General features: G+C 38.7%; 2 protein-coding genes across 2 annotated transcripts; both read left to right on the plus strand.

Annotated features, from left to right (window-relative positions):
- Positions 1 to 12: 12 nt before the first annotated feature.
- Positions 13 to 1493, plus strand: LOC134817189 (endonuclease G, mitochondrial-like). The gene has a single exon (XM_063826330.1). The coding sequence runs from the start codon at positions 408 to 410 to the stop codon at positions 1350 to 1352; it is 945 nt and encodes a 314-aa protein (XP_063682400.1). The 5' UTR covers positions 13 to 407; the 3' UTR covers positions 1353 to 1493.
- A 941-nt stretch (positions 1494 to 2434) lies between these two features.
- LOC134816633 (dynein axonemal intermediate chain 3-like) lies at positions 2435 to 8102 on the plus strand. Its single transcript, XM_063825570.1, has 14 exons — positions 2435 to 2534; positions 2836 to 2937; positions 3179 to 3323; positions 3493 to 4014; positions 4227 to 4370; positions 4554 to 4768; positions 4932 to 5174; positions 5354 to 5536; positions 5794 to 5976; positions 6225 to 6424; positions 6538 to 6640; positions 6825 to 6962; positions 7181 to 7321; positions 7662 to 8102. The coding sequence occupies exons 1-14, from the start codon at positions 2448 to 2450 to the stop codon at positions 7848 to 7850; spliced, it is 2595 nt and encodes an 864-aa protein (XP_063681640.1). The 5' UTR covers positions 2435 to 2447; the 3' UTR covers positions 7851 to 8102.
- The last annotated feature ends 4856 nt before the right edge of the window (positions 8103 to 12958 follow it).

Below are 12958 nucleotides of genomic sequence, written 5' to 3' on the forward strand. Positions count from 1 at the left end.
GTAATTGTGTAAGACCTTTTTTCCCCTTTTTTTTCGGGCATAAAAAAACATTGAACTGCAGGGAAATTTAAAGTTTTCTGTATGTGGGATGGTTCGTTCGACGAAGATTAATATAATTTTTCGAGAAAAACTCTCGGTTTGGTCCTTTTCTTATGTAAACAAAAATAATGGCAATTCGTTTAGCATGTAGATTGTAGACGTGAGCTTTTTAACTTAGATCGTTTACATAAAAGTCTTCGCGAAATTCTTCATCTTTAAATATTAATCCAGTTTTTTCTGTAATAAATGGCATAAAATTGAACTTTCTGTTTAACTGATCTCCGTGTTTTGATTTATTACCACCCCTTAATAACAGCCGCTCATGTCGGCATTCTAACGCGGCAATTGAAGCTGAGTCTGAAGGAGTTATGAACTTTTCAATGAATGCCTTGGGAATAAATCTTGTCAACAATGAACCTGGACAGTTGTTTACTTTAACTTTTTTGATCGCTGACAATTGGTATCCAATGAGACTCGCATCTACTTTTAACAAGATGGACCCCACTGTTAAAGTCACTATTGCCCTAACTGGCGCTGGGGCGTTGCTTTATGCCATATATCAGTGGTTCAGGAGTGAAGATTGTGACTCACCTTTTGTGGCGAATATCACTAAATACGATAGTCACGTGGCCAACATCACCAAATATGGTAAACCAGCTGTCGTTCAAGAGCTTAGGAAGCCGGGGTATTTCATCATGTACAACAGTTCAACGAAAACGCCTGTTTACGTCGTGGAGAAGTTGACAACAGAGAGTTTTACTGACTGTTTTGTTGAACGAAAAGACAAGGAGTTTCAGAGTGAGGATGCTCTCCGGAGTGCTACAATGCGATCTACCAACGCTGACTACGCCGGATCAGGATACGATAGAGGTCGCATGGCAGCTGCTGCTAACCACACCAGATGTGAGGACGCCAGAATGGAAACATTAACTCTGAGCAACGCTGTTCCTCAGTTTCCAAACTGTAACAAAGGGAACTGGACTATCCTGGAGAATTACGCCCGGGCCCTCGTTCAAACCAGCACTGGAGTCTACGTGTACTCGGGTCCTCTGTTCATACCCCAGGAGGTGGGTATATCACGTGACAGGTATGTGGTGTATCAGGTGATCGGGGAGAGCACGGTGGGGGTTCCTACTCACTTCTTCAAGATTATTGTCATGGAGGGGTTCAAGGAGAAGGCTCTGGTGGAATGTTATTTAGTAGAGAATACTCCAAATGCTGAGAGTTTGACTCTGGAGGAGATGCGTGTGGAGTTGTCTGATATTGAGAGGTGGTCTGGTTTAGTTTTTCATAAATTACACAATCTTGCCTGATTTTCGGGTCGCAATAGCAAGATTTTAAAATGTAAACAATATGGACTGTGATATTAAGTCGTGTTGTGATGTAGAGTTATTGATTGTAAATATTTGAGCGACATGATATTTAACATGATATTATGTACATTTACATTGTACTATCCAGCAAAAATACACTACCAGCAACGTTATCTCATTTTGCTATTAATTGTAAAATGTGTAGTTTTGAGTTTAGTTACACCGTTAGTTTTGAGGCATATCTTTAGCTACAGGAATTGTTATAATGCAGAAACTATACTCAATACAATACATTTTACTATAATATTCATATCATCTCTGGTCAGCACTCAGCATAGTTTGGGAAATCATAAAAGATTAAATGTTATCCCCAAATACTTCAGGGAAATGTTGATGCGCACAGAATTAACTCTATCTTAACAGACCAATTTGATTGGCTTAGATTTTAAGTGCAACTTAATGCAGATCACCATAGAGTTACACCCACGTAGACCCACACAAAGTGCTCGTTAAAATACAGATTGCACGCCAAAATACATACCATGTCATGTACTCACCAAATTTATCTAATTGATCGCATGTTTTAAAATAGAAATCCTCTGTAATATAGAGTATACAAATAGCCACAATGTCACAATGTCAAAGTGCTACCCACAAGTAGTTCGCTACAATACACCTTTCAAGAGGACATCTCAGGGGACATACTTCACACATTCTAATCTGCCTACGTGTGAAATATCCTGTTTGACTCTGATATCTTGATAAGATCTAATTGCTTCCACGCTAACATTTATACAATTGGACTATCAAAGACGTCCAAGTTTAGTGGGAAGATAAAACGGTACACAGTACGAGATTAAGCAGCTAGATATAATACCATGATATTATACGGCACTGGAAAAACTAGATCAACCCTAGCTATTTTATCAACTTTATTTGTAATACCAAATATTATCTCACATTATTGGCCTACTATCTCTGCAAAATCTCGGACTATCAACTATTAAACATTTAATTTTAACCATTTAGCTGTCAAATATGACTAATTAATAATTAAAAACTAATTATTAAATACCGCCACTAGGCCTAGCAATCATGGCGGACGAACTGCCTCCCTACATGAAGCCTCTCTTCATGTCAGGTGGCTCTCAGAAGATATTCGACTGTGTCTGCGACGAACAGGTTAGTCTTACGGAAGTATAATAGATAACATGTTCTGTACCTAAAGTCTAAATGATAAGAAGTTTGTTTGGGGCTGTCAAATCGTTTTTGTTAAAATCACATTATTATATTATCTTAATGACGTCTTATCATTGAGGGTTATTTTTAGCTGACCGTTTTAGTGCATTCACTGCTCGTGAATTGATTATCATAAGACATGATTTACCTGAATAATCGCTGCCATACTTGGATACATGACCATATTTTGATAATCTTCTAATTAAATGAAATGTTAAACTTATCTGTGTCTTACGTCGCCTAGGTAACAGAGGAGAATCCCCATATTCTTATATCAAAAGCCAAAATCATGGAGGATTTCAAGATGAGAGCTGCCGTCTGTGATTTCCATCCCATCAAGAAACAGGTACAGTAGATGTAGTTAAGACGTACTGAAGTTATCCTGAATTCAAAACACTTCAGTGTTCCATTTAGAACGGCTGTAAAACAATCTCAATATTTCAGGATGTAGCTGTTCTTTAAATTGGTGTATTTAGAAGACTTGGAATTCACTAATTAGTATTACATCCCTATCTAATACCATCCAAATAACATGTTGCTCTATCACCTTTCTATTACCTTTATACCTGTTATAATCTACCCTACAGATAACAAGCTACCCCGGAGAGGAGATCCTCATTGTGTACGACCCTGACTACAAGTACGGTGAGAACTTCTACGTGTGTTTGACTGAGGCTGGCAAGGCTGAGTACCTTGATTCTTTGAAGAAGGAAGAAGAGGAGGCCGAGGAAGGTTTGTAGTAATGGCAGTATTTTGAGTTTTTATCTGCCGATAAATGCCCAATTGTTCTATTTTGTAGGTATCATTTGATGGAATGTTGCAACACTATTGTTCTGTTTTCATATTATTGTCTCTACAATATTACCATGATCACATTATATTTAAACTACTACATTTTTAGAGGCAACAGCTGAAGCTGAAGCTGAGTCTGAGGAATATGACGAGATCGCTCTCGAGGACATAATCTTGAAAGACCTACCCTCGACCCCTGCTACTTGGCAAGAACAGGGCAGTGAGGAAGATCTAGAGGAGGAGATTCTCACTACTTCCCGATCTCTTATAACCTTCATGATCCAGCGCAAACGCAAAATGTTTGGCACCCCCACTCAGTTTGAAGATAGGAATGTGGACGCAGCAAAGGATGCTTATATCGAGTGCACATCATTTGAAGATAACACTTTTGATCTGCACCGACAGGAGCATGATTTTGCGGTTCAGAACGTGATGGAATCTTGCGAGAAAGCTTGCCAGACAGAGTGGAAGAAACCACGTACAGCCCTGTCTCAGTACGTGCCACGTACCCTCCCTCCAGCACAGCTGGAGAAGATCAACAAGTCGGAGGACCTGGCTAAGTTTGTTGAGAGTGTGTGCCCGAGGTTCAAGTTGGCGCTCCAGCAAAATGAAATTATGGACGTCTTCGCAGGTTCTGATAGAATTCTTTGCTTATAATCTGGTGTTAAATTATACTAATGATATTGAATTATACTGATGATCCCTCGTCGGGAACATTTAGTTAGATTAACGTAAAAAATGCGGCATTAAAACTTTTTACACGACCGGCCCTTGTTACGGTGGATTATTCTTATATATTGCAATAATAAATGTACGGTGTCTTACAGCCTCATGTTTTCCCAGATGATTACAACGACTTGATTGATGTTGACGGTGTGTTCGGAAACAAAGCAGATAACAATCTCAAAGAATACCAATCCTTTACCGATCTGGAGTTCAGTAAAAACAAGTCCATTGCGCAGATTGACTGGCACCCGTCAATAAAAGGTTCGAATTTCATGAATTGGCTAGACTTAGCCAACAATTAGATTTAGATTTAGCCAACAATTCAGCCTTAAAACTTTTAACGGCAATTCATTGACGGATTGACGAATTGGCAGTTTTGTTAGACTGTAATTTATCTGTTGACACCAAAAAGTTAGCACTTATTCATGATTTTGGTCCGACCAGGAATTGTGGCTGTCGCGTACACAGAGAAACTCAAATACGACGACCGTGTAGATCTTTCTAGTAGGATACTGATGACACCTTCTTTGATCCTTATCTGGGGGTTCTCCGATCCTATTCATCCTCAGTTGGTTTTAGAAGCTCCAGAAGATATCTATACCTTTAAATTCAATCCAACTGATCCTAACATTGTAGCTGCTGGTTGTATCAATGGACAGGTGATTGGCTATGTTTTTCTTTCAAGATTTTATCAACAGAAGCTAGAATGCTTTTCAATTTGTTATCCTTTGAAGGTTTACACCTTCACAATGCGTTTCCATAAAACTTGAGGATTGAAAAAATAATTCTTTACTGTTGATATTAAAACTCTCATCTTAACAGGTAGTGATGTGGGATATAAGTCAGTACGATGCACGACTGCGCAACCACAAGAACACAGGTGCACGTGCAAACAAGACGCGCAGCGACTTGTTCGACGTGGAATACCAGCGCTCTCCAGTGGTCCACTATGCGGCAGTGTCCTCTATTGAAGGGAGTCACAAGATGGCAGTTATGGATCTGATGTGGCTACCTGATACTATTGAGGTTGCTAGGATGGGAGTTCCTGTTGAAAACAAGGCTCAGGTTTGTAATTTTTAAAAAGCTCTTAACGAAATTTGACATGTTTTTTATCATGCGGTCAGTTGAATAATGTTTAAAAGTTAATATCTTCCCTTACATCATAGAGATTTTACGCCCTAAAAATTAAAAATCAGATAAAATGTTTTTAAGGCTCGGGATTATATTTAAAGACATGTTTGCAGGCGTCGTGCCAGCTAGTAACGGTAGGTATAGACGGTAACGTAATGTTCTGGGACATCAGACTGCAGAAACCAGCCGGCACAGGTGGGCTGGGTGGCCTCGGTTCAACCACTAAGAAGGAGCGTGAGACTGCCAAGGAGAAATTCAGTTCCATACCCTCAACCTTCTCTCATCTGGATCTCCAAGTATGTTGGAAATTGTTTGGTTTACGGTAGACGGACTTTTTAAAAGTATGATCGTGATAACTAATATTAGCGATGAGCATTAAACTAGGCTGGTCCAAGATGCTGTTTATAATCTGTAATTCTCCTGTTCGTCCGTCCTCCATTACTGCTCAATTTGCAGCTATAGTATCAGACACGTTACAAAGGATATACTAATCTACCCTCTTTGAGGTCGACAATTTCTAACCGCCATGAATGTTGATTCACAATGATTTCAGTGGAAGCCGATAAACGTAGTACCGCTATCCAAACTTACTGGACCAGGGCTGCACCCAGGAGTAACACTGTCCATCTCACAACAACTCCTGATCGTCAAGTCTAAGATGCAGAGTTTAGTGTCCGGTAACCCCCCTCTCATCCATAGGACCAACTCCTCCGTCAGTAGGCAGAGACCTGTTGAGGTAATTACTGTAGTCTTTTAGTTATGTAATTGTGGGAATTTTTAATTAATACAAATGGGAAATCTAAAACATGTTTAACAATGATTTCTTAATCGTTGGTTGTTTTAATTACAGCACGAAACATGAATAGAAAGTTTAGGGTGCTCTTTAAAAATATTTCTCCCAGCATTCAATGCTGTATTCCTATTACGGGTCCAGTTTTATTGAAATCAGAAACGTACCGTTCAACGACAACTGAACACATTCAGGCTGAAGGAGTGAACACAAAGTTCTTTGCGGGTACGGAGGACGGATATCTGATTTACACGGACTGGAAGGCAGAAAAAGATCCAGAAAGTGGTAAACTGGTCAGTTCTAAGCCGGTTTATGCTATCTCCACCCACGCCGGTCCTGTTCACTGTTTGCTGAGATCACCTTTCTATAACCACATATTCATGAGCGTTGGAGGGTAAGTTGTTTATAGCTTAGTTGCTTTATCATTGACAAGTCTTAACTCTTAAGAAGTTCACCAACTACCTTCAACTGAATGAATGGATAAAACGTTAAATGTCAGTGTTTTAGATGGAGTTGGAGTATATGGAAAGAGGGAGAATCAGAGATTCTTCAGACTTCGAGATCAAATGTCAAGTACACTGCTGCTTCTTGGAGTTTGACAAGACCTGGGGTAGGTGTCCCTCTTTGATTTCAGATTACAACCACTTCTCTATATTAATTTTCAAACATAATTTTACAGCTGCGTAATGCGTATACATGTCCCACATGTAATTATACACATAACATTCCACATTCTTACCAATCCTTTGAACTATGTTTTGTTCTAGCCCATTGATAACCCTGACTTAAACCAGGTGTTCTACATTGGTAAGGAAGATGGTAATATTGATGTGTGGGACCTTATGGATAGGTCCCATGAACCCAGCATGAGTCAGAACATCTCCTCTTCTGCTGTAACTTCTCTTGTTCCTTATAGAGTATCCTCAAAACAGGTAACATTAATTGTAGTCAATAGTCATGAATATTCAGATTTGTAGCCCCAACATGACCTTCCCAATTCGGCAATTCAGTTTGATCCACAATAACATCCGAATTTCCTGTGTTTTAACTTTTTGAAAAAGCACAACTAACAATGGTTTCCCTATAATTTCTTTAGAAGACCAGTGACTGGTCTCTGGTTAACAACTGTTATTAAATCTGTTATTTCTAGGTGTTGCTTGGTGTTGGTGATAACTTTGGAACCCTCCACATTCTTGAAGTGCCATGGAGTTTGAGACAAGCCTCGCCCAACGAGCTGCACGCCATGTCTTCTTACTTCGATAGGGAATGTTCTAGAATAGATTACTACAAGGTCTGTAAATCTAAGAATTAAGTGGTTCTAAGCACTTTAATGCACTGTTTAGTGCTGTTATAAATTATAATGGATTTCCAGTAAAGTCGTGATTATTCCCTTTATGGCGCTCTTGATGAACAAATTTTTAACAGCATTTCAAAATGTTTAAGGTCTCCAAAAAAACTGATACTGCAGTTTGACGAACTGTATAAATTGGACAAATCTACTTGTTCAGAATATAAACTGTAACCCAGCTTAGTATTAATGATCCTTGAAATAAAAGTGGCCAAATAATAGTTACAACCTAAGGAGTAAGGACTCAATCCATCAAAATAACGTTAAATTTCTCCTTTTGCAGGAGCGAGACATGAACCGTGGTACAGCAGTTGTGGACAGTGCACCACAAATACCCACCGCTCTGGAAACGGCCGAGGAAGAGGAGGAGAGGCTTAAGAAATCGTTTAATAACTATCTGAATATGGAGAAAGAGTTCCTGGTCAAGTTGGGACTCCGCAAGGAAGATGACCCAGTCCAGCTTCTTACTTAATTTTTTGAATTCCTGTGACGTCACAAGAAAAAGTGTGACGTTACAAGTGGACTGACAATTTAAATGATATTCAGATAGTCGTAATTTATTGTAAAAAGTGTTTATATAAGTTAATATTCATCCACAAATGTAAGCTAATTTATAATCCCCTGTATTATATTACTCACTCATAACCCATGTCTCATGAAATTCAGAAACCTGTCAGAATTTACTTTTTCAGATTGTAAAATTGTGTAAATATTGTTTGTTAAACTTATTGTTTCTTTTCAAAGTTAACGCATAGGATAATTTTGTAGCTCCCAAAATTTGGTTTTATCACTAAAGCCATGAGATCCCGTCGTCAGGCACGCTAAAGTCGACCGTAACTCTTTCGCGCGCATCCTCTGAACTGCCGAACACATGGGCTTTGCAAAATATCCGCAGTTTGTGTATTGAAATTATCTATTGTTAGCATTCAGTAATGTAACGCAAATACTTTATTTAGTGATTGAGAAGATGCACTGCCGATCTTGAGTTTATTACATTAAATAGATTATGTGAACGATTACAAAAATTTAACTAGCGGTAACGTATTTATCTACATTCTGAGGAATCGCTATCATGTAAGGGAGGTTGAACTAATGGGTTGTGTAAATAGTCCAGATCATGTGATTCCTCAAGTCTCATGCAGCGATAGCCGGATAGCTAGCTAATTATTCCTGAGATGTTATGTTAACTATAGCTTCTTTTGATTGGTCGGCGTCGACTGTAAGCCTTCCTTGCGGTGGCTTTCACAACGCGTCCCCATTCTCCAACTCCTGCTGCTGGAGAGACAAGAGAGAGACTCCCAAATTATATTTACGTAAAAACTTTTGGCCAATTATTTTCCCCCTCCGTAATCAGTTTTACACATAGTTATTTTGTTTAAATTACCTAGCGTTCGCGTTATCATTTAGAAACCCTTTTCCTGACACTCCCCCCCCCCCTCAGTGATTACGTAGTATGTGAACGACGTAGTTAAAAACTTAGGGACCTTTAGATTTATTTGCCTTTAAAGTCTGCAGTTATCGACGTGCTAACTGCTAATATCGAGACTAACTTACTTTCATTGGGCGATCCTCTGTCGAAATCCCGTTCAGTATCTTCATCCAAACTTCTCGATCGCACATGGCAGAATCGAGAACTGCACGCCGGCATCGCTAACAACAGTATCTACGAATCGTGACAGTTATAAGTATAATTGAGGCGGTCATGTTATATTACGTGAGTGGATGAAACTGCAGCCTCTCCAGTCTCTATCTAATTAGGTTTTATATGAAGTTAATGGGGAACTGTCTAGGTCATGTTATTCTATATATTCAGTATACACAATGTTTCGGTAAGAGGTGTATATGGTGAACCCAAAGACTAGAATCATAGGAATTGGTGAATGGTTATATCATCATGCTACGTTTACAGTTTAACCCAATCTCACAGGAAACTTGCTTATTATGACGTGTGTAGTGTACATTAATTATTCCTGTAAAACCCACGAATTTATGATGTCTGTCAACTTACTGAATTATTTCTTGCATTGGTAAATCGATTCCATTTACCAGAGAAGAGGTTATCATTCATCAACAAACGTCGTAGGTGGTCTATAAATCTTGCTAAACTAGTCAGTCGAGATTCATGCATTATTCTGGGCCCACTGCCATACTACTATAGTAAAATAATGAACGAGAAACGTCTGACAGTGAGGCTGCCAGCTAGTGTGTTTATAGATTATTGGAGCCTCCGTTTACAATTATTAGAGCATGCAGTAATTATTGCTGTTTCTTGCCTGCGATGAAGTAGGATTTATTGCATTCCCCGATGGTGAGGGTTTAGTTTGTTATTCGTAAATAACTATGGATTATTTAGGTATCTATATCTCAGTGTTGCCACATGTTGCAACGTGCGTCTCAGTGTATCCTGACCTTTGTAATTTGCAATTGCGAGATGTTGATCGGATCGCAACTGTTGGGAGTTTCTGACCATCATTCTTTGATTGATCGTGAGTACTCGTGCTGATCGATGCAAAGTGAACATGCATCTGGTCGGATCTTTATGAGAAACCTTTGTGAGAAATGCATAACCCGGTTGACTCAAATCAACTGCTAATACACAGTACATCAAGATTGTCTTCGAAAATGGGCCTGATTAGTTAAGCCATGCAACTCGCGCGCGCACATGCTTGCCGCGCCTTACGTGATCGATAGTACACTTTTAACACCAAATTCGCCATCGCGTGTGTCATAGGGAGATTGTTTCTGCTCCATGCTTCGTGTACTGCAGCTAAAAGTTCATCCATCAGTTGGTGGTAAAATATAACGCCCATGTATGTATCATTACAAAATTCGTATACACATACGATAGTCCATCTATAACAATGATTTTGTGGCCATGACTTTTTGCCCCACCCTACAATTCAGGTTGTGCCATTTTTAAAGATCATTCATTTATAGATTCCATTCATCTTATATTGAGATTTCATTTAGTATCTATGATATCGGTTAATACTATGTCTCGCCGAATAAAACCTCACGACGATCCGTACTGCTCCATTGAGCAATGTCTCTGCTTTAGGAAATTTTGATGAAGCAGCTACCCACCACGGTCAACAATTTATATATTGGTTGCTGCAAAATTGGTTTTCTGCAAATGTGGTTCTTTAAACTGCGTTGGTTGATTAACTGCTCTTAGTATAAATGTTATGGTAAACCGAAATTTACGCCGTGTATAGAATAGTACACGGTAGTAAATCAACAAACATTTTCGATCAACAAAAATGTGCACTCAATTGATTTAAATTATGCTGATCTCGAGCTGAAATACATAATTGCCTTATTTCGCGCTCATCTGCATTTGAGTGCAAGATAAGCACGATAATATCTGCAATCTTCCACCTTGAAAAACTTTGGATTTTTAATAGAAGATGATATGACTGTGGAAAAGAGCACATTAGAGGGCAATATTGGACGAGTGAAATATGTTTATAGTTTTCCTACCAATAACCTATCTGCTTTTATTTGGCCCGTTGCCACAATTAATGATCCCTGTATCAAATCTCTTAAAATCCAAATTTGTGTTGTAGAACCCTTTCGCACAATCTTGAAAGTCATTAATCACTGTTGGATTCCATTTCAATTTCTTTAGTATTTGCCCCGAAAGGGCAAATAATTCGATGGAAAACCTTTTAGAACGTGGTACAGGCTGAGCTAATCACTTTGATATTTGGCACTATTCTAATCATAGGAAAACCCGCAGATCTAAAAGCCTGTAGCTGTCAAATTTGTATTGATGAAACAGGTAGCCATTTCCTATTAAACCATCATTCCAGCTTCATGACAAGACCTAATTTGGGGGTCACTGTTCAGCCATTGCCCTTAATAGTTAATACTTTCAGCTAATATTGACCTTGATCTTAGGAGAAGCTTTGCAGGGAGATTGGCAAAATTACAATTCGGGTACCTTCTCTTCATTGTCAAGAAGCGGCAATAAAATTCTGTGACCCGTACCACCCGACAAGTATAATTTGAATTATACATATAATGGTGACGGGGTTGTCCGATCCTTTAAGAAATAATCAATTGCTACTTTTAAGATAATTCTTTTCAATAGCCCAGAGGAGGCAGGACAATTAAATCTTCGTTTTTTTGGAGGAGAAATTCATGTATATAATTAACATTTATGTACATTTTAGCTATAAATTCAATCATGTTAATAAGCATGAACATTTTGTTTGTCTGTTTATTCTTGTTTGTTTGTTTGTATGTTTATAACCTGTCCCAATCTCTTATCGGAAAATGACGAATCTCAATTCTGAGTGTGAATACGCGTACGGCTGGTACCTGCAAGAGTGTTCATAGTGGTGGTATGATAAACTCAAGATAGATCGCAGTTCCTGTTCTGATAGAATCTGAACCTCCTCGTTTCCAATACCTTTCCAGTCCTCCGAACCTTTGTAAAAAATTCTGCTTGGGAATGTGCCAAAAAAAGTAACTTCCGTTGTCATGGTGACAGAAATTCCGAACAAAGCTACTGCCCCATTTAGTACGTAAGTTCTGGCTAACTGCCATTCAGAGTTACTTAGATTAAACGAGACACCTTGTTGAGCAAGTAAGAACAGTTCACCCTAGGTTATAGCCATGCGACAGATCTGATCAGAGTGGTTACAGTAATCTTAGTAAGTGGGAAATTTGTATCGGATCTTCTCCGAGATATTAGGCGATTATTATGGTTTTTGTCATGTGATCGAACCATGTGGTTTATTCTCTTTACAAAGGTGAACTTTCGAAACATCTCCATCCTTCGGTAAACAAGGTCTGACCGCAGTTTTGTTTCAGTAAATAACAGAAACGTATTATGGATATATGTTCAATAATTGAGCGTGCGTTCACACAATGTCTTTGAAAATGGATTATCTTTATAATAAAAGGCCTTGGTTATGCAAAACTCTTTCATTGTCCTCTATCCTATTTTTGAAGGTCACGTATAAATCGTGAAAACGACGTAGGTAACCCAAAGTTTATAGTAAGACCATTGTCCACTCAGACGTTGAGACTGAGTGTAATAAATACCAAGGAACAATCAGATACTTCAGCAAATTTCAATCTTCGTACTCAATATTCAAATTTTTGGCGCCCCAAAAAAGGCCTTACATGACTAAATCTTACATGACCAATTTATTACTGAAAATAATATCCTGATGCCCAGTTCTTTAGTACGTGAAGAAATGAAGTGTTCAAGTATCCGCAATATTTGAGTCTTTAGAAGGATGTCTGGGGAGCCGTAAACGGGGCAATAAATACAACGTGGTTGAAACTTACCCTAGAGAGTGAAGGTATTTAAAAGGAAGCCGGGCTAAACGATTGTCTCACATCATGCAGAGGTAAATCCTCCAATGTCAGGAATATAAAACTCTAGCATCACTGACCAGAATTTATACGATATGAGCAAATTTCCAGACTTTTTGTAGGACAGTTTCGTTGGTGAGCACAATACAGGGCGTACTGGTGAGCTCCACTAATCACAGCGTTCTAAACATTTAAACTTACAACACATTAATTTGTCTGGCATCTGGCAAATACCTGAACTATATTTTAAAG

This window comes from Bolinopsis microptera, chromosome 6, assembly GCF_026151205.1.
Source record: "Bolinopsis microptera isolate Bmic1 chromosome 6, MBARI_Bmic_1.0, whole genome shotgun sequence".
NCBI lineage: Eukaryota > Metazoa > Ctenophora > Tentaculata > Lobata > Bolinopsidae > Bolinopsis > Bolinopsis microptera.